We start from the raw sequence: 21,878 nt of genomic DNA, 5'->3' as shown, positions 1-21,878 counted from the left end.
CTGTTTATATGGGATACTGTTAGCGTATCTTCTGTTGACTGTCTTTTTTCTCCGAACAACACACTAAATGATGGTCTTTCTATCATGAAACCTGTGAGCTACAGGCAGCTTGTTAAAGCTCTTTTTTGCTTCCTGAGAGGAACTGTGGAGGCTCACAGTTAACAGAGGAATTCTTCTCAATCAGGCACCAGCTGTCTGAAATTATGCTGTGACACTGCAGTTGTTCAATCATAAGATGAAGGTGACAGGTCTGACAGCATCAAATTTAAAGATGCAGAGTGCATTTTCCTTTCTTGTGGACCAATCCTTGCAGAAAACAGGTTGCAGCTTGAAAATTGCTACCTAGAAGCTCTGCTGAGATCTGTGAAGTTTTTGTTTTTATTTTATTTTAATTTATTGTGTAAGTGCTATTCCACGACTTTCTGCTTGGCTCTTGTTTTTCCACAGTACAAACTGAAGCGTAACACTGAGAAAGTGAAGCTCTCTTTAAATGAGCAAACTTTGCTAGTGGAAACAATTTAGCTGTGACCACTCATGTGGAACTGCACACAGGCTCATTGCCTGGAATAGCAGCTCCACAGGCTGTGCTCAGACTGCCTCCAGCACCCCAGCTATCTCATTTGAGGGTAGTTTCAGTACTGCCCTAGCAACCTGCTCCCCACAATGAATGTATTTCCTGGTGTTAGAACCAGTCTCTACAGATCCAGACTAAAGCTCAGTGCAATGTGGGTCTGATCTGGAATACTCCTGCTGTGGTTCCCAGATTTTGACCCCTTCATTGTGATAACTAATTTCTCTCTGTGATCTACCTAAAAGATACATCCTTCTGAAATGCTGCATCTTCAATGCTATCCCATCCTCCAAATACTGCATTTCAGAGGCATTATTGTTTCCTGTGGTTTGCAGGCACAGAAAGCAAGCATATATCTGAATATTTACCTCTTTTTTTTTTTTTTTTTTTTTTTTTCTGGTGTCTCATTGTAAGCTCTTGTTCTGCCTGTTAGCAGCTGTCGTTTCCTATTTACTTCTGTACTGTAGGTTTTCTAGTCAGCATTTGCTCAGTCTGTCCCTGTGTCCTGCTCATTTCTTGTTTCCCCCAGAGTGCATTTTAGATTTATCTGCAGTAAAATGCAGTGGACAGCTTTAACTTCATTTTCAAACCAATTCCTGCTTCTTAAAAGGTTAAGTCTTTCTCCACTTTTATTCATGTTTCTTGGAAGCAGCATCATGGACTCCCTGAAAAATAGGCTACCGTTTCACAAGCAAAGTCAGAAGTAAGATTTGATACAGGAAAAAAAAGCTACAATGCTGCATCTTTAGAAAAAGGGAAGCCTGAGATGATTTTCCTTTAAAGGAAAAACCAGCAAAAGCAATCTCCTCTCTTTTGCTTTATTTTTCTACAGCCAAGTAATAAACCTGGAGCTCAAAGTGATGAATAAAAAATACCTAGAGAAATGGTGTGGAACAGTGATTTTGCAATATTCTCATTCTCATGACTATTTTGCAAGAGAGAGGTCTTTTCGCAGTGCCTTTCTCATCTTTCCCAGTGGCTGGCTCCCCAAATTTTTCGTTCAGTGCATGATCGGTGAGCTGAGAGGCCATTCCTGTTGCTCTTTGGACCTTGGCTAGAAGACTACTGCCACACCGAATGGATCAGAAAACCTGAAACAGCTAAAGCTAGCTTTTACATCAGATCAGCCTGATGCAGGGTATCCTTTTGCCCTTCTCGCTCCTGTGTAGTTTCTAAAGACTGCCGGGGCTGTGTTCTGTTTGAAAGCCAAGAATCCTGACTTGGTAACACTTAGGGTTTTTTTATTCCCTTCCACTGAAAAACTGGATCTGTGTAATACTAGATCTTACTGATTAGACTAACACAGATTCCTTCCCCTCCTTCTTAGCTTGATGTTTTGTAGCACAGTTGCATTTACAAATTAAAAAGTACATCTTCTCCACAGTGATACTACTATAAAACAAACCTTGTTAAGAGGCAGAAACTCAGTTTTAGGACTAAGAAAGAAGAAAAAAAAAATGACTGGAAAAAAAGGTTATACTTCTCTCTACACACAATATTAAAATTTATAGAAAATATTAAAACTTACAGATAAAATTTGAAGGCCTGTGTCCTTCCAATCTTACCATTCTATGATATCCTCCATTACACATCAAATCCTGTGTACTTCAATGCTAAATCTGGCCAATATAAAAATGATCTTTCCTCTGCATAATGTGTAACAATGCTATATGTTATTAGCTGTGGTCCTGAGCACATAACACTCTGCTCTGCCACCATCCATCACTTTGGATGTTGTTCCTTTGGCCCAAGCTGTTAGGAGCCAGCTGAGCCTGACTTCATGAGAAATGGATGAACCCTATGTACTCCTTCATTCACTCCCATCCGTTTCCATATTTGAAACAAGACTGCAAAGAGATTTCCAAACACATTAGAAACAGATAGCAGTCTGTCTTTTCACTCATAGTTTCCAGGGCTGCTGCTCCCTGTCAAGTTCAAGAAACTCTCTCTGCTTTTGGCTCCTTTCCCCCTCCTCCTCCACCTCCTATCCTACCACAGACCCTGTAAAACAAGGCCCCATCCTCTGTGTTTGCAAACAAGTATTTTCTCAGCCTGTGTGCTTTAGCTTTTGATGAAGCCTAGCCCAGTCACAGGACAGCTTGGAAAAATACTGCTTTCCATCTCTCTAGTTTTTTAAGAAGAGCTTAATTTGTAATTGGCACTGGGCCTGAAAAATGATTGCCTGACACAGCCACTGTTTTGGGACTGTCTACAGGACAAAGGCCCTTTTGAAACCATTAATGCTCTCCAACTTGACAACATTCGTTGGTTGCTTGCTGCCTGGCCAGGCTCTGTCAGCAAGTGTTGTGCTCAGGCCATAGCACAAGATTTAAGCAGACAACACGCACCCCGCACAAGGACAAAATGTCATATTTGTGAACTAGACTTTGACTTGAGTTTTTATCTCTTAGAAGACAGAGCTGGGTGGATTGCACAGCTACTGGCTGGGTTGGGCTGGAGATGATGCTTGTCCACTCACTCCCTGGCGAGCCTGGAGGACAAAGAGAATTCCTGCCACCACATCCTTTGCTGCTCTTTGGTTGGGCCCATTTTCCCTCAAACCAGGTAGCAGTTCTGAGAAGAGAGAGTTGGAAGATTGCCAAGATGTGCCACCCTCCCGCCCCTTTCCTTCCCCTCTGTATTTTAATTCTGAGGAAGTTTCCAGAAACCTCAGTAACAATCACCTTCACTTCTGATTCTTTTCCTATTCACCAGAAAAGGTGCAAGACATCCACAAAGCTTTTGCCTGCTGTTTGCTTTTATAGCTCTGGGGTGGAAGGTCTCCTAAGGGGCTGCTAAGGGGCTGAATCAAGGAGAACATGGGGTCGTGACTCTATCTAGTGATACCATCAGCACTAACATCCACTACACCAGCCATATCATGTATTTTTCAAAGAACTCCCTGTAAATTTACACCACGAGTTACAAGACCAGCTCAGTGTCAGTCAACTCTACTTGAAATATGACAGTAAAATGCTTGATAATTTTATTAATACTGCTAGCGTCTACTGGCATACATAGAAATCTTGTAAGCAACAAATTCAAGAAGGTACTAGCAATAAGGAGGAGCTATCTGAGGGCTGGTGAGCTCTTTTGCATTTCTTCCCAAACACTCTTTAACAAAGCTGATCTTCACAGCTTACTGTGGGTGCAAGTAGATCACCTTCTTTCTCCTTGGGAGCTGCTTCATTAGACTGTGATCATAACATCTACTGCAGGTAACATTTCTGACTGTGTAGTCTTTGGGACTGAGTAAGGACAGCTAGTCAAGAAATGTTCATCAAAATACACCAATCTAAAATATACCTTTGTGGGATTTTTTTCTCCCTACCACCTCTCACTAACACAAAGGCAGATTTTGCTTGCCAGGGTGGAAATCGAGATTTTGCCCTCTGGGTTCCTGAGGAGCTACAAGACACAAAGGCATCAGCTATGGCTAGAGCAGTGGAAAATTGGCTGCTAACATCAGTGCATACTGTCTCTCCACTGAGGAAAACTTCTGGAAAAGGAGGGAAAAGGATGCTATCTTGTTTCTGAAAAAAAATCAAGCCCTGCATCACCAGAACATTTTTACCTTCCCAAATTAAGTATTTTCAGAATTTCTTTTCTACAAGAAAACCAAAAATTCTCCTCTGGATAATCTGCATGTACTGTAATTTTCTGTAGGATAAAAATTCTGAGTTTCAGCCAAGTCTACTATCTAGTCTGCTTCATCTTAAAGTTTATGAGATTCTGTAATTCTTTCCTTTCTTTCTTAACTGGTATCTTGAAAACCTGTACCTTGCACAGACTCACCCTTGAAATCTACCAGATACGTGAATGTGTCTTGTATCAGGAGTCTGAATATTTGAGTACAACCAGTTTCATTTTGTTTCTATACTAATCAAGAAACCAATAGGATATTAAAAGTAATAAGATTATGCAAATAAAGTTACTTAGTAATACAGTAATGGATATTATGCCAATCATCTTTATTCTAAAAGTTCTATTTTCTAGTTTTAGAAAATAGAGGAGAAAGTGAAGTGAACTTTTTCTAGGAGAAAGTGAAATTGTATTTATGTTACACTAATTTTCTTCTAGGGATTCTTCAACATTTCTCATGATTTCTGGAATTACATTGACAGGTAGATAAACTAATGGCACCTATGCTCCTATCAGTTGGAACAACAGCTTTTCAATGTGGTCCTGTCTCCTGGGACAAAAACAACAACAACAAAAAACCACAAACAACACACCACAAACAAATCCAAACAATCCCCATTTTAGCAAAGGAAAACAGACTATTTTGAGGGTTAAATATTATTATTATTATTTGATGGGGCGGGTGTGTGGGGAACTTAAAGCCATTAATTTTCACCCTTCTCTGTCAGAGCTGAAAAGCTCCATCTTTTCTGGTTGTCATCACCGAGAAGCACCCAACGCTGCTAATTCATTAACCTTCCTTGGGGCCCGTTTGCGTTCAGCTTGTGCGGAGCTGCCCTCTACTGCTTGTTTTCTGAATTACACACTTTAAACAGTAGCTCTTGGAAAAGGAGAAATGTGTAAGAAAAACGAACAAAATCAGCTGTGTGATCCTGCTCCTGCCCCTCTTAAGCAACCCAGAAAAGTCACTGAACTGTTCAGAAAATTGAATTAAATTGCTTGGCTTGGGTTTTGGCAGTCCTCGTCCAATGCAACTGTACCATGCTGTTCAGAAAAATGTTCCCTTGCAGTGTTTTGAACGCTATTCTGTGGCGAGGAGGTACGTGCTGTTCTACTCCAGCCTCGCAGAAATAATTCATGATTCCCTCGAGGCACACGTCAAGCAGTTTGGGAGGTTTCATAGTTTTGGCTCAGCACTTTGAGGTTGGTTGAACTTGTTCTGTGTTAACTTAACCCTATTTATCTTAATGAAGTTACTTTTTGTTATTAGTGTAGAATGGGGACTATTGCATTGAATTTGTTTCCAAGCATCATGATGTGCTGGAATGCAGTGAAACACAGAGTCCTTCCTGATGGTCTTCTCCCTTTGTGTCCTCACCAGAACCAGAACTCACCTTCAAATGATATTTCAAGACTCCCTTTTTTCTGCTTCCCTGGTATTTTTTTTTTTTTTGTTGTTGTTTCTTTTTAGCCACTTTTCATCCAGTTTTCTTCCCTCTTTTCCCTCATATCTGGCAGTGGACCCCCTCTATTCTTGGTGAGAGTTTGGACCTCTTTATGTTTGCAGATTTTAAAACTAGAGGTCAAAATGATGGTCTGGTCTGGACCATAAAAATTCCTTTAAATAGTTGTTTGAATTACTGGATGTCTTTCATAAAAATATATATCTACGTCAGCACCCTTTTGCTGTGCTTTACCTTTGCTAGTTATATGAAGAAGCCTTCTTTCGGCAATCTCATTTCCCTTGTGTTGGCACTTATCTAAATTGTGATCATTCTTTAGCTTCTTAACTTCATTCACTAACACACCTCCCCCTGCATTTCTCAGTATCCTCAGAGAATGATTTTTTGACCTTAGCACTTCAAATATCCCTCAGAACTCCTCTCTCTTGAGCTTTTAATATCTTTAGAAGTGCCATGTATGACTGCCAAGTCAATTTTTCTCTTCAGCATTGGTGATTTTTTCTAATCCGTGACTTTGCTGTGTGGAAGACATGTTCACTAGAATTGCTAATAAATGGTCAGGTTGTATTTTTTGTCCAGATTCTCTTTGCTCATGTTGGCCAGAGCTAGTGAGTCATGATTTCTTTCCTATGGCACTCACAATCATGGTGAGTACAAATGAGAGATCTTTTCCTCCATACTCCTGGGAGGTAATATTTTTCTTCCTAACTTACCCAAATAAAAGGATGTTTGAGTCTTTATAATCCCTTATCCATGTGAAACCCTTTCTGGCTTTCATCCCATTTATCTCGCTTATACTTCTTATTCACTTAACATACGACCACTTACTGTTTATTGAGATGAAAGTATAAAAGGAGACAACCAGTAGATCTTTACATGCCCAGGTAGTATATTTAAAATATTTTAAGGTAAGTGAACTGAAATCAAAGTGTTTTCATGACACCATGAGGTAGAATGGGGCACCCCAAAGCTCTTTGGATATTACAATTCCTGTTGGAAATTCAGAAGAATATATAGCACAGATGACAAAATTCTGAGGTTAGGTTAAAGCATACTTTTTAAAAAACTACTAAGGTCAGCAATCAGTCAAAAATAATTTCTACGCCTTGTTTTGTCTTAATAAAAAGAGGAAACGTTCAGAAATTGGAAAAAAGATGTAACAATTTGACAGTGCTTTTGTCTTTTAGCTGTTAAAATACCTGTTCATGTGACCATGTCCGTTCTGAGCCATCCTTCACACAAATGTCTAGCCTCAGCTCAGTCCCCGTGGCTCCATGTTTACTGTCCACACAGAGATTGGCTGCCACGTTTCGAATCTGCAAAACCAAGCAGTGACATCTTACATTAAACCAGGTTGCAGAACAGAGCTTCCAACATTAAGGAGCTAGGAATTCAGCTACCTTAGAAGCTGAGGGACTTGAGACTCAGTTATATATATGTGGTGGGTCTTACTTTTTACAGGATAGAGCACCAGCTCCTGGAATGACCTATTCTTTATTTGAACAGCTTTGGAAGCAGCAAAGTTTGAAATACGCTGCTTAACAAATGAAAGGTAGATCTGTATGAAATAGTCTCATGCAAAGAAAATAAGAGAGAGAAGTGTGGAAAGTTCAAAGTTGAGTCCATTTTCTTTTTTTTTTTTTTCTTTTTTTCTTTTTCCCTCTTACTGGAGCAAGTGAGATCAACTGCATTAAGAGGAAATGATTTCTGAATGACTCTCTCACAGACTTCGGAGCAATATTTCTTGAAGACTCAGGCACACCCTTTCCCTATGCGTATTCTTATTTTTACACAATAATACCATTGTAGATAAGGTTTGAACTAGTGTTCAAAGTGCATAAAATTAGAAAGTACTTAACTTACTATGCTTACCCAGAGGTTCTTTGTGCTGTCTTGCCTGTATGCTTCTGCAAACAATCTGTAGTGGAACTTATTCTTAAAAGGAAAAATCTCATTTTTGAGACTGAAACAATTGAGTAATAATTAACCTGTGACTATTAGTCATATCATTATGTACGCCTGCTATTATGGAGATATTTTTGGAGGACTATTCAAAAGGAACAGGCTGCCCACTGCCACTAAAAAGAGGAAAATGCTATATTTATTTTGCAAATACATGTATATTTGTCCTTGAATACCTCAGCTAAGCTGTTTAAAAATCCTTCAGAAACTTCCACAGTGAAGAGGACTTCTTAAACAACTTTCTCCTTCAATGAGATACAGAGAAACAGAGTAACCAAAACCTACACACATACGTGGAACTACACACAGATTTGGTATATATAATACATAGAAAGCAGGTGCACATTTGACATTCTTGCAACAAATTTGGTCCACATTAAAAAAAAAAAAAGAAAAGATAGATGCTGAAGGAGATTCTGCTGAGGTGGCTTCTGTAACTTTCCATGGAAAATTTTTAGAAGTCATCACTGTTGCCATATTATGTTAGACAAATGTAAACACTGCCACTCTTAAATACTGTGTATCTCACCAAAACCAAACCAAAACCAAACTAGGATGGAAAAAAACACAGCACAAAACGTTGCAAAAAAGGCAATCGTCATGCTTGTAAGACACATGGGAAAGCTGCTCTGCTCTATTCTTGAATCTGGAGGACTGGAATTGAGTCTATTCATCATGTTCTAAGAAAGATTTAGACAGATGGGAAAGCAACAGGAACTGGAGAAAATTAAAACAAACAAAACCATCACACCAACCTTCAGGAAAGGTTTTAGGAACTGCATTTGTTTAGCTTAGAAAAGAGCAGACTGAACAAATGTGAGCACCAGTTTGAACAATTGACTCCAAGAAACTCTGAGCCTTCACCAGAGCTCAGAGGAATATTCTTTCAAAACTTGGACAAGTGCAGTTCTGGGGTATATTTCCTTATTTCAATACATTGAAATTGCTGTAGAAGAGATCAGATGCTAGCTTTTTGATACATACAGCCAGATGCTGAAACCCAGCACTGAGTCCCATAGTATAGAGTCACGTTAACTGAAAAAAAGGACAAAATGTAATCAGCTCTCAACAATTCTGCCTTTATTTTCATATTGTTCAGCAAAAAAAGACAAGAAATAATAATGAGGGGAAAAGATTTTATTTTTACATTTTTTGTCTTAAGTGAAATATCTATTTCAAATATTATGAGTGTTCAGTCATTTCTCAGTGGACTTAAATTTACTGGATATAAATAAAAATTATTGGCCTAATACAAAATTAAACGATACATCAGTTCTGTCCTTAAAGTGTGTGAGTTAATTAACATGAAGATGCTAACAATTACCATTAATCCTTGGGTTACACTTATGGGATTCAGAATTGTAAAATGAAAGAGAATACACTCCACATTCAATGAACACTTAATGGATTAAAGAGTTTTCATAATTTTCTCTAGATGGCATTGCTCCATCCTGCCTCATTCATTTGGACTGTGTGGTGAATTTATTCTACACATTTCTGGAAAAGCCTTCTGCTGAAGCTACATTCAGTTCCTTCACTGTTGGAAATCACTCCCTCTGCTCCTTAACAGTTTATTCGAGTTAGGATATATATATTTTTTGTTTTGTTTTATTTTATTTTTCAGCTTACATGTTAATTCAATCTTTTTTTTGTTGTTGTTTTATCCTTCCTGTCAGCTGCAGAGGGGTTGTGGTTTGTTTTTCATTTTCTTTTTGTACTACAGGCATTTCAGTCAAGTCTGTGCTTTTGTTCTCTGGCATTTTTGTGTGGCCTTGGCAGTCACTAGAAATTGAACTGAGCCATCAAGCTGCTGCCAGAACCACAGGGAATGTTCTGCTGAACACCAGCACTGCATTGCTGCCAAATCCCCTAAGATCCCTTCACAGAAGAAGGAAGAAAAGCAGGAACAAAGCAAAGAGAAGCTCTATTTTCATTTATACATCAATATGCATTTGAACTGTCTTGTCTCCAGTCACATGGCACAATGGATTTCAAATGTTTAGGTTATGAGCTACAACTCAAGAAGAAATAGTTAGCACTCCTAACACACTCACATTTCCAACATTTGTAGTTGTGCCATTGTGGAGACTGGGGATGAACAGGAGACATTTTATCACACATGTGGGTAGGGCACTGAATTGCTACATACAAAGATTATTTGCCCAACCTTAAATGCTATCATTTGTACATACAGATATGTGTATGGGAAAGGCACATTTCTGAGGAGTTTGTATGGACTAATAAAGGTGGTTAGTGGTGATCTTAAATGCCTTTTTAGAATTAAAGCATGCGATGCTGAATGTATATCATTATGCATACTTTTTGAAATGCCATCCTAACGCACACTGGGACAGATACTGAAAAAGATTATGGACCCTATAGTTCTTAGAGAGAACAGGTGAGGTGTAAAAGCACAGAGAACACAAACTCTAACGGATTTGTGTTCTCCCTCTTCTATATTGAAGCTGTCAGAGTAAGGACATAAAGACTTTCAGTGCTGCACCTAACTTTGGCAAACAGACATGCCAACAGAGGGAGATTGCTGCTGTTGTTGCATCTGATGTCTGTGCTTTAAATGAGGTAGCAAGCCATGAGGAGAAATCACAGTGTAAGTCTTGCATATTATAAAAAGCAGTGAATATACCTTAAAACTACAGCTTCCTTTCTCTACATTAGCCAGCCCTTGTTAAAAATATTTTTTTTTGCAGAATAGGCAAGGCCTGAAGAAATAAGTAGCTTAGCCCCCCAGAAGTAGAGTGGAAAAAAGAACATGATGTAAAACAGGAGCCAAAACATGGGAGGAGAGGTCTTTAAGCTCCTTAAGCCTGTACTTTAGGTTTGAAGACTACACTGCTACCTCTCGATATTTGAAGCTGCTGATTTGATAAACAGGTATTTCTCCATAAACTCTCAGGGAAAAGAACAAAGGACTTATTAATGCAAAATATTTTTGACAGATGATGTCAGTATGGCCACTACCAAGTGCATTGATTATTAGGACCTATTAAAATATTCCATTTTAATTTCAGGGTTTGCATATGTTTGATTAAAGCATCTGTGTTTCTTTATAAACAGGAACAATCACAACTACAGCATTTGTCCAGTCTCTTGATGACAGAGACACTTAAAATAAAATACTTTGTAGAGAAAGCTGACCCGTGGGCCCAAGCACAGACAGAAGGATGGGATTTATTTGCAGTCAGAGTGCTAGTGGGTCTGCTGAGTTATTTGGTGTATTGGTCAACTTAAGATTAGTTTTTAAGATGTTAAAATATTTTGAGAATAATACAAGTACATTTACACAATTATCCACGTTCAGTGTTGCCTTCTTTTCAACTCTAGCCAGTTGAACATTTGACTGTTCAACAGAAGGGACATTTAAAAGAGTGTTTTCTTTATACTTGAAGGAAATTTGTGGTCAGCAATAACCACAGGGAGGCTGTGGCAGTTAAAGACTCATCTCTGGTTCCCATGCCAGTCTCTGTGTCTCAGTTACTTCCCACCACCCCGCTAAGCCCTTCCATTGAGAAAGGACCAGACACGTGCTCTGTTCTGCTGCTGCCTTGCTTTAACTGAGCTACACTGGTGGACGCAGTGGGTGAGGAATGCTTGCAGGATTTACTTCTGTCCCTTCATCAGTGAATGGAGCAACACCTAGGATTGTATCATGTGATAAATAAGAAAAACATAGTATGTATTCGAGCCTATCTGTCAGTATCTTTGGTTGGTTTTATTTGTGGAGTTTTGTTTTGCAAAGAAACAAACCAAAGGTTCGGATATTTTCAGGTATCAAAGGATTTATCAGTTCCTCTCTTTCTTCCCTTGTCCTATTTCACAGCTTTTTTTTTTTTTTTTTTTCCCCATTGATAATGATATTTCCCTTAACTATATCAAGAGCCCAGTCAGCTCCCCTCCTTCACAACCTCCTTTTTCTTTTACCTGTGACTGAAATTATCCACAACTTCAAATGCTCAGGCATTCGCTTTTGCTTGCCCATCCAAATCAGGTTCATGTATAAAGCTTCCTAGAGCTAAGATAACATAGTGCATGCATGAGCAAAGCTGCTGAGCTACAAATCAACTGGCTTCCAAAATCTCCAGTTTCAAATTAAATCTGAGGACAGACAAACTTTGTAGTACATGTGAAGCATCAACAAGCAGGGCAACATGTGTTTCCAGTAGAAAATAATATAGGGAAATTGACCATACTCAAAAATAAATTTACTTCAGAATCTCACACCAAAATAAAAAGAACATCAGGGGTTCCCAAACAGTATTTACATACAGCAGAATACATGTATACTGTCTCCTAGATAACTTGACCTCAGGCTGAATTAATGTCAGAATTTTGCAGAAAGTCAGCAATTACATGATTTAATCTTCTCCCCATGGGAGATGCAGATTAAGATTGTCTCGCTTCACACTCTGAGCAAGACTGCAAGTTCCTGCAAGATTTGCTCCTGAGACAGGGTGAGATGTCCTGGTCTGCAGCAGTGCCTGCTCTGTGGCCCCGCTGTCAGCCCTTCTGGAGCGTAGTGGGTGAGTCAGAGAGGGAGAGGCGCTCCCAAGGGCACAGGGATCTGTGCTGGATGCTCGTCACTGCACTATCCAGCTGCACCAAAAGGAAGAAGTGTGGAAGCATAGCAACCTAAAGACATTTCTGTGCTCCACACAATCATCATAAAATGATGAAGGTGGAGAAGGTGCTGTGAATATCCCTAGGGTGCCTTATACAACATAGCAACATGAGAGACACCTTGGTGTTACCAGTTCATAGAGCACTTTCCTTACATCTGATTCAATGCCACAAATAAGAAAGTGGCTGTGGCTCTTGGAAGACATTACAAACGCTCATTTATGTTGCTTTTTTTTTTTTGTCTGAGCAGAACTTAAAGACAGTTTTTGTATATGCTTACATTCTCAGATAACCCTAGGGCCATCAACGTCTACTGATCAAATACGGAGAAACAAGCCACCCTTCCCATCAACTGATACATAGCAATTTTAAGCGTATTTATCCTTTGTGTGAGCAATAAAAAGGAAAAGTTGAAGTTAAAAGAAGTCAAGCTCTGCCAAAGACCTCACTGAAGAAACAGGGGACTCTGTATGACACTGATCCTGATGAAAGGAGCTTTGAGTAGCTCAGTTGTGCAGCGCTCGCTCTGTGCGAGGTGGGGAATAGCTGGTTATGCTGCTTTTGTGCAGTGCCCATCTGACACATGGTGGGCTGGGATTGACTCGTTAAGGGTATGAGGATGACACTTTAAAAAAGAAAGTTATCAAAGGAGAAGGTAGTGAGTTCTTATGTTTTAATCCTTTTCAGATATGCTACTTGATTTAACTTCATGTCAGTGCTGTAAAACAATTCTATAAAATCCAGGAGGTCTGGACTGAAAAGGTCCTATAGCGCAGCACTGTTGCAGTAACTGAGAGATTTGCTGTGTATTAAATCATTGAATAACAAGTTCGTGCAACAGCAAATGAAACCAAGCTTAAATATTTCCCTTTTGACACAGTAAAACAAATCAATTTTTTCATATCACCTTGACAATAGGGCTCATGAAGTCTAAAGTAAATTGCAATGGCTGAAATTATATGATTGATTTACTGTAAAATGTGTTTTCAAATATATTGTTGGAAGCTGCACAATACACACACAGCAGATCACAGCTTGTAGGTTCAGGAATACTTCCTAAGAAAACATCCAGCACCCAAATCTCACCTAATGCAGCTATTGTTTTAACTTCCTTCAACAGGATTTCAGACACATGCTACTAATAAATTATCGCACCCTTAAAAGAGAATGGGATGGTTATTACTGTTTTTCAAGTGGAAACGTCCCTTCTAATATATTTGTAAGGAAAGAACAAAATCTAAATTGAAAACCTGCTCTTTTTCTTTTTTTTTTCTTCTTTTTTTCTCCACGGTGGGAGAAGAAACAATATGGTAATCTCACCTAGACCCAGAACTGACAGTCTCACTAAAACTAATCTATCTAGATTCATTGTTGCATTACTTTACTGCACATATTTCAGATGTTATAAGGCAGAATAGAATATCTAGGAAATAAACACCCCACCACCTACAAAGGACAAAAGGCACAAACAAAAACAAGACATAAAATAAGGTCATATTGAGTGTAGTGAAGACTAGTGTTTTTTGCTTCCCAAATTTGCTTCTTCACCATCATGAATAGATTTTGTCAAAAATTTAAGAGTCAGATTTTACATAAGTGTGTTTGCAAAAAGAGAGGAGTTATGTAGCAGCTGTTTATGAGACACTTGTTTTTACACCACATGCTCTTACTAGCTATGTATCAAAATACCAGAGCCAAAAACTGCCTGAGTAGCTCATTGTTTGTTCTTCCTCAGACTGGCATAGGCAAGCACATGTAAAGTCTTTCTAAGTGCAAGCAGAGAGGGTACTAAATGACAGTCAGCTTTGGCACAGACTTTTGGTATGTTTAATCAGCAAGGTTTCCAGAGCTGCTTGAATTCTTACAAAGCAATGACACACAGTCTGTTTTCCTCTTTCTGCTTCTAATTATGACAGTCATTGACCTTCAAGTTTGTTCAAGTCCTTTGCAAGTACCAGCAAATTAATTAAAATTTCACAGAAATGTGACAGTCTCAGGAAAAAATAGGACTGAAACTTCCTTTTATTTTAAAGAAACTATATCTTAGAGGAAACAAAGTCTTTGGTCTTAACTTCCTTCCTAAGAACTAAGTAAGTACTTTCAATGTACTGATTAGATACCACTGCTATGATGTATGATTTGCTTTTAAAAAGACTTGCTTTCATGCAAATAGTGCATTAATAATGATATTAGAAAAATTAATACCTGAATCACAATCTTTTCCTCTTAGACACTCCGAGTTAAGGATTGTTTGGCTGGCTGTAGAAATTATAGATCTCACATATAGATCACACTATTCAAAGGATGCACGTGTATACACGTGGAAGACAATAGTAGCAGTCACACAACCCTGATCCAGCCTGGCTTCTACTGATGAATTTGTTACCTCTTGGTACAAATTTATCCAATTAAGTGTGTGCAACAGCATCAAAGATATTAGAAGCATTAACAACAAAGGAATTTGTTATTGTGAAGGAGTAGCACGTAGTAAGACAGAAATAAACTGATGTTCCTTTGAACTTCCATAACTGGTAGCTTGCAAAGAAGAATTAAAGACCACTACTACCACAGAAAGTTATTTTTAAAATTTGGCAATGATAAAATTTGCTTAAAAAAAAATATCTGGATAAAAAATATCTATAAAGGCACCTGTGTTTAGAAATCCCCTCTACAGACCATCCTTGACCACTGGGGAGATACTGAAACGGAAGGTGTCTTACTAAAAGTTTTGGTCAACAACTTCATTCTTTGGTTGGTCCGAGAAACCCCAAAAATCTCCAGCAAAATCTGAGAGGGACAGAACTCACGGTACAGACATTCCTTTTTTTTTTTTTTTTTTTTTTTAAGCAGCCAAACAAAGTGAGAGTAAAACCTTCTTTATAAATCTTAATGAACTGATAAACTCTGTGGAAAAAGCCCTCTGCATGTCATGTTCAAGATGAAATGAATCAGCTGTAGTACCTAGGGGTAAAAGGCCACTGCAACTTTCAGTACAGCCACAGAAGTCATTTCCTGTCCCTGCATTCTTTGTGTTTTCATTTCTTCTGCACAAAACAAACTGTCAAAACAAGGTGTGCCGTGGCTCGACTCTTCAGAGAAGTCTGAAGGCAGAACATCTTTGATCACTAGTCTTTGGTGGAGAGTTCCAGCAGGCTTTTTGTTTGCCCCCTACTCAAGTGATGTGCGGTTACTGGCTTCCCTTTCCCATCCTCTCCCTTCCTCTCATCCCCCAAAAGAGAAATTCAGTTTGTCTGCTACTGACACTTGGCAGCTACAAAATGCAGGCCACAAGCTGAGCAAAATTAGTCTTTTTAAAAGAAAAGTACTGAGGCTCCACTTTTCATACTTGTACATATGAGCAATACAGACCAAACCTAACCACACCTACACAGTAGCCCTGGTGAATTACAAGAACAGGAGGAAGTATGTAAGTGGATATGGGAGGGAAAAAAAAAAAAAAAAAAAAAAAAAAAAAAAAAAAAAAGTGTTGACTTCAGAACTACTGTTTGCTAATGAGATTCTCAGAATCTAAAATCATCTTCAGAAATGCAATAATGAGTTCTACATAATCTTTCCCATGTTCTTGTCCTCATTGTGCACGTAGCTTATGGCCTGTACACATGGAATTGTAATGAATTATAAAAGTGACAGCAATGGTTCTAAGACATGACAGTTTCTCATTTTAATGGCTAGTCCACGGATTGTTCCAATCACTAAGAAATCCCTTAATAACACTACTTATCAAAGGAGCCAAATCTAATTTCATAATTTTAATTTCCTGTAATGTAAAATGCTAGGCTCATTTCATTCCCCCCCCCCCCCCCCCTAATTTGTATATTCCTCACCTCCCCCCAGGCAGCAGGTGGAGGTTCCACAGGAGGGTAATATTTGGGGACATCCCAAGCCACTGCAGCCATGAACCACTTGAAATCTTTACATTTAAGGTGCTTGCGTAGTTCCTTCTGAGCAGAGATATCACCAGTTGAGAGATGTCTGTACTCAGGCCGTCGCTGGTAAATGTACTCTGCAAACTCATCCATCCATGTCTCTGCCACACGCTTCAGGTTCTGTGCAGCAGAAAAAAAGCAAAGATTAACTTTTCCATGCTTTGACTGAAATGATATCTCCAATGGAGAGAATTAAGCAAACAAAAAATCAATAGTTCACACAGCTCTTAAGCTTGGCTGGTCTAGTTTTTTATTCTTAACATGGAAAAATACTGGTAAACATATATTGCCTTCATTAAAGTGTTGAGCAACCACTGCAGAGTATTAAGTATCCTGTTTTCCTACTGACTCTATAAGATACGTTATTTCGTCTGTTGCATGTCTTATTTTCCTTCCTATTCTTTACGCATCTTTACATGGGTTTTGACTAATGCTGAATGTTAAAAAGAATTTTCTTTCAGCTGCTCACATTTGTTCCCATGGCTTTTCCTGTTACCTCAGAACCTACTAATGTGCATGAGTAGTTTAAATTACTCCTTCTGATATATTTCACTTCACATGTGAAAGATATCTGAATTTCAGCTGTCATCACATGGCTTACTCACCTAGCTTTTTACACTTCTGAACCTTCTCCAGTCTTGGTTAACTTCTCTTCATCAATTTGCTTTCTCTGTTGCCTTCTCAGTTCTCTTTAGGGAAATCTTAAATACCTGACCTAGAATGTAGGTCTAGTTGCCCTGCAGGTAGCCCTCTCCCACGATCACATCTCACAAATCATACCCACATTTTTGGTATGAATTACACGCATACGTATGGGGCAAGCAGTCATGACCTTGCTCTGTGCTCTCACATGTGGTTTCACGCTAGCTTTGGAAACTTTGCTGTATTAATGTATTAGTAAGTCTGCAAAAGCATAGCCCATAATCATGAAATGACACTGACTTGAGGAAAACCAGCTCATGGAATAGACTGTGCAACTTGTGTCTTTCTGCACTCATCTTGTAGATATACCTACATCTATTTCTGTAAAAAAAAAAAAAAAAAAAAAAAAAAAACAGTTCTGGCTTATGCCCCACAAAGTTTATTTTTGTTGGCATTTTACAGTGAAGACAATTACCTATTTTCCTTTTTAAGGACAAGACTGAAGAGATAGATTTTATTGTTTAGCATTATGGAGTCTAAATAGCAGCAGGACAAGGGAGATTTTCTATTTTTTTTTTTTTTTTTTTTTTTTTTTTCCCCCACATGAATTTATATGCAGATGTCGTGGAATACAGATTTAGTCTATTCTGCATTTCCACAGCTGCCCAATAACCTCTTATCCCACCAACAAAGCAACATCTCACTGGATGACATTGAGACACTGGAGTGTTCTTATTGCTTTGTTTGTAAAAACATCATCATCAAGTTTTGTAATATTGTTTTTATAGAACACTAACTGCAAAATGCTGAGATTTGCTTTGTAATAAGCTGGAGGACAATATACATCTGATTATCAGCAACATAAGGTAATGTTTCTTCTCAGAACATTCTCTGCATATAAGTAAGCCTGACTCTTACTCTGATTTGCTTTCAAGATTCGTTTGAAAGTTCCTTTTCTGAATTTTATTAATCCACACAAACTAGATGTCTCTGAACTAATAAGGCTTATCTGAATACAAAGACAGCAAGATACAGAACAAACACAGTATGTTTAGCTGACACTGCAAGACAAGTTTCTATGTATTTTGTTTGTGTGAAGCAAATACATTAAAACCTGCAGGGACAAAGCAAGTAAAATTAAAGATGTTTAAGAAATCACATAACTTCTATCTCTATATAGAAATGGCTCATGCCCTATATAGGGTTTATTTTTGTTGTGATTTTATGACAACCTAAATTATTTTACTTTACAAGGCATTTGAATTCAAGAATGAAGGAACTGGGTAGGACAAAGAAAGACAAAATAAATTCAAGAACAACATCTAAATGACAAGCCCACACTTTTAGCAGAAACCCTGTAAGAAAAAAATCTTTTGACAAGTAAAAGTACTATGTGATGAGACTCCATAAATGAGGCTAAAATATGATTAAGCGCATATTTTAAGCCAAAAGCCAAAATCATAGAATCAGAGAATGGTTTGGGTTGGAAGGGCCCTTAAAGCCCATCCAGTTCCAACCCCCCTGCCATGGGCAGGAACACCTCCTACTAGACCAGGTTGCCCAAAGACCCATCCAACCTGGCCTTGGACGCTAAAATCATGAAAAAATCATGAAGTGTGATCCTTCTAGAATATTTTCTACTTGTATGTGCTGCACACTTCATTTACTATAATGCAAATGCAGTTTAAGACTGTTGTAGAAAATATCATACTATTTTTGTTGTAATCACTTTATCTAATAGTTTTATTTTCATATAAAAATATGGCAAAAGTACAGTAAAAAAAAATCTTAGGAAAGAAAAACTCAAAATAACTCCAGCAGAGGCTGAGCCCATCAATGTTGAAGTAGACTCTGCTGGAGTTTTCTCCAGTTGTTTGGCTAATCTAAAAGAGCCACATTTTTCCTTAGATGATTATAACTGAATAAAGAAAAGTCCAACAGAAATGCTTCATATTATTACACTTGTTCACTAGCTCAAAACTCTCATTCACCCATCAAAAACTCTTTGTTTTCAAAGGAGTCTTTTATCACTGCCTTTTTTTTTTTTTCTTTTTTCTCCTTTGTGGTGGTAGAAACCCTCCAAAATATTGCATTTGAAAGAAAAGTACAGTTCTGCCCACCATTCCCCAAGAATCACGTAAGCTGCTTTATCCAGGAAGCTGCTCACAAGGATCATTGAGTCCAGCTCCTGGCTCCACCTAGGACCACCCCAAAATCAGACCCTGTCTCTGAGAGCACTGTCTAAATGCTTCTTGAACTCCATCAGTCTTGGTGCTGTGACCACTTCCCTGGGGAGCCTGTCCCAGTGCCCGACTACCCTCTTGGTGCAGAACCTTTTCCTAACACCCAGCCTGACCCTCCCCTGTCCCAGCTCCATGCCGTTCCCTCGGGTCCTGTCGCTGTTCCCGGAGAGCAGACCTCAGCGCCTGCCCCTCTGCTCCCCTCGTGAGGGAGCTGCAGGCTGCCATGAGGCCTCCAGGACTGAACAAACCAAGGGACCTCAGCCGCTCCTCATATGTCTTACCCTTCAGACCCCCTTCACTATCTTTCTAGCCCTCCAATAGTTTTATGTCTTTCTTATATTGTGGTGTCCAAAACTGCACACAGCACTTGAGGTGACGCCACACCAGTGCAGGGTAGAGCAGGGCAACCCCTTCCCTCACCAGGGAACATAGCCATGCCATGCTTGATGCACCCCAGATTCAGTTGGCCCTTTTGGCTGCCAGGGTACACTGCTGGCTCATAATCAACTTGCCATTGACCAAGCCCCCCCAAATCCCTTTCCAGGGGCTGCTCTCCAGCCTCTCATCACCCATTCTGGATGTATAGCTAGGGTTGCCTTATCCTGGGTGCAGGATCTGGCACTTGCTTTTGTTAAACTTAATGCAGTTGGTGATTGCCCAGCCTTCTAAGTAGTCAAGATCTCTCTGTAAGGGCTCTCTGCCTTCAAAACAGTCAACAGTTTCTTGTAATTTTGTGTCACCTGCAAACTTACTTAGTATATATTCAAGTCCTACATCTAGGTAATTCATGAAAACATTAAAGAGAACAAGCCCTAAAATGGAGCCCTTGGGGAATCCCACTAGTGACTGACAACCAGCCTGATATAACTCCATTTACCGTAACCACTTGATCTTGACCCATCAACCAATCATTCACCCACTGCATTGTGTTTTTTCAGAAAGACACTGTGAGAAAAATTATCAAAAGCTTTACTGAAATCCAAAAAATATATCAACTGGCTTCCCTTGGTCAGCTATGTGGGAAACCTTTTCATAAAAGGAAAAGTCCTGTTCATTAAACAGGACTATCCCCTCATGAAACCATGTTGGCTGTGACCAATGACTGCACTGTCTTTCGTGGGTTTTTCAATAACTTCCAGAATAATCTTCTCCATAATTTTACGAGGCATTGAAGTGAGACTGACAGGATCCAAAACTATTTAGATGTCATTCCCTGGTTCTTCCAAAAACATTCTCTCCATCCTATGCTAAAAATCTTCCACACCTTGCCAGATTCTATAATGAAACTATACATCCTTAGCAAGTTTATACATTAACATCATAAGCTGAACCTGCATGAGGCAGCCCTTTGAATTTCAATAATTTTAAAATACAAACTCTTCATTTGCTAGCTCTAAACCTCCAAACCGTTTATGAACATGACCGTAAGGAACCCTCTCTCCTGGAGAAGTGGGAAGCTCTTTCTGAATGTGGTAGTTACTAGAAAGCACTCTGTATCCAAATACTTTGAAGAGATTTGCTGGCTTCAGTTAACATGGGCTTATTATACTTATTATCTCTACACAAGCTCAGTAATCACATTTTCCTTTAACATAAACATGTACAGACCAATAACAAAAACTACAAACTGCAGTTAACCCCCACACTTAAATTGAATGCAGTCAGGTAGATGAATTCTCCTGCAAGCTAGCCCAGAGCAAGCTTACACAATCAAAGGCAAACATCATTTATGTTGCTGTTTAGAATATGCTAACTCAGCATGATCCTGGGAATGAGTGAGTTTCGCTAAGCTGAATATCCCAGTTCTGTGGCTTTCTAACATTGCGAGAAGTTGCACTGTGAGAAGACCCTCCTAGGAACATAACTTCTCTGAAAACCATGTCAGTGAGATTTTGTTTATTACTGACCTTATCACCAACAGAAAGGAAGAGGAGCACAACTGAAATGAGAGAGCTCATTGCACTTTAAGGCTTACTGATCAAGTGACTTACTTCTAAAGAAGTGATTTCAAGTCCTTTATGAGTCTCCTAGAATTGTCCTTACTACTATCTGGTCGAGTGATTGACATTGTGGAGGCAGTAGGACTGTCACATCCTCCCTGCCCGAGCCTTAAATGAGTCTAGACACATTCTTGAGCATGTCAGTATGTTAAGCCCCATAAATAAGAACGGGAATGAATAGCTACCAAATCTTGATAGATTCTGAATGTAAAATAGGTGCTAAGCAGTTTTGCACTGTTAGGACTTTAAAATGTGTGTGTGTGTAGTGCTGTAGAGACTTACAGGCCAAAAAAGTTTTAGAGTCTATGAGATTAGGTGGCATTTTGTGAATGTCCTACAGCATCACGTAAGCACTCCAGTCTCATAGCAAAGCTAGTCTACAAAAAATTTAGAACAAACAAAATAAGTGTTGGCTTTGAATCTTCTTGATTTCTGCCTCTGTTACTCTTTGTATAATCTTTTAAAGAAAAGAAGTCCTTTAAATGCCAGTTTCTCAAATGGCATCAAATATCTTTATCAATACAAATAATCAGTTTTGGAGTGTTTTTGTGGTAGATCCCATTTGCTTGGCTTCTGTTACTTCAAACTGAAAACCTCATCTAAATTCATACAGAAGGGAAAAAATAAAGTATGTTTCTACAGCTGAAAAACTGCTGCAGCTTGGCTTTGTTGTCAAACTACTACTCATTACAAGGTTACAGATGTCCAGATCAGGTAAGCTGGACTTTTAATATAAAAAGGTAAAAAACAGAAAAAATAAATAGGAACATTTA

General features: G+C 38.9%; 1 protein-coding gene across 2 annotated transcripts in view; it reads right to left on the bottom strand.

The window, feature by feature from the left end:
- GALNTL6 (polypeptide N-acetylgalactosaminyltransferase like 6) overlaps positions 1 to 21,878 on the bottom strand; it is a 467,323-nt gene that overhangs the window by 15,474 nt on the left and 429,971 nt on the right. For both annotated transcript variants that reach the window (XM_068681227.1, XM_068681228.1), the window contains 2 exons: positions 16,119 to 16,340; positions 6,876 to 6,992 (listed from right to left, as the gene is read on the bottom strand). In XM_068681227.1, coding sequence (XP_068537328.1) covers positions 6,876 to 6,992; positions 16,119 to 16,340 — 339 coding nt within the window. The remainder of the gene's footprint in view (positions 1 to 6,875; positions 6,993 to 16,118; positions 16,341 to 21,878) is intronic.

This window comes from Anas acuta, chromosome 4 (assembly GCF_963932015.1).
Source record: "Anas acuta chromosome 4, bAnaAcu1.1, whole genome shotgun sequence".
Classification (NCBI taxonomy): domain Eukaryota; kingdom Metazoa; phylum Chordata; class Aves; order Anseriformes; family Anatidae; genus Anas; species Anas acuta.
Note: the sequence above shows the minus strand (reverse complement) of the source record. Positions and strands in the feature narration are given on the sequence as shown.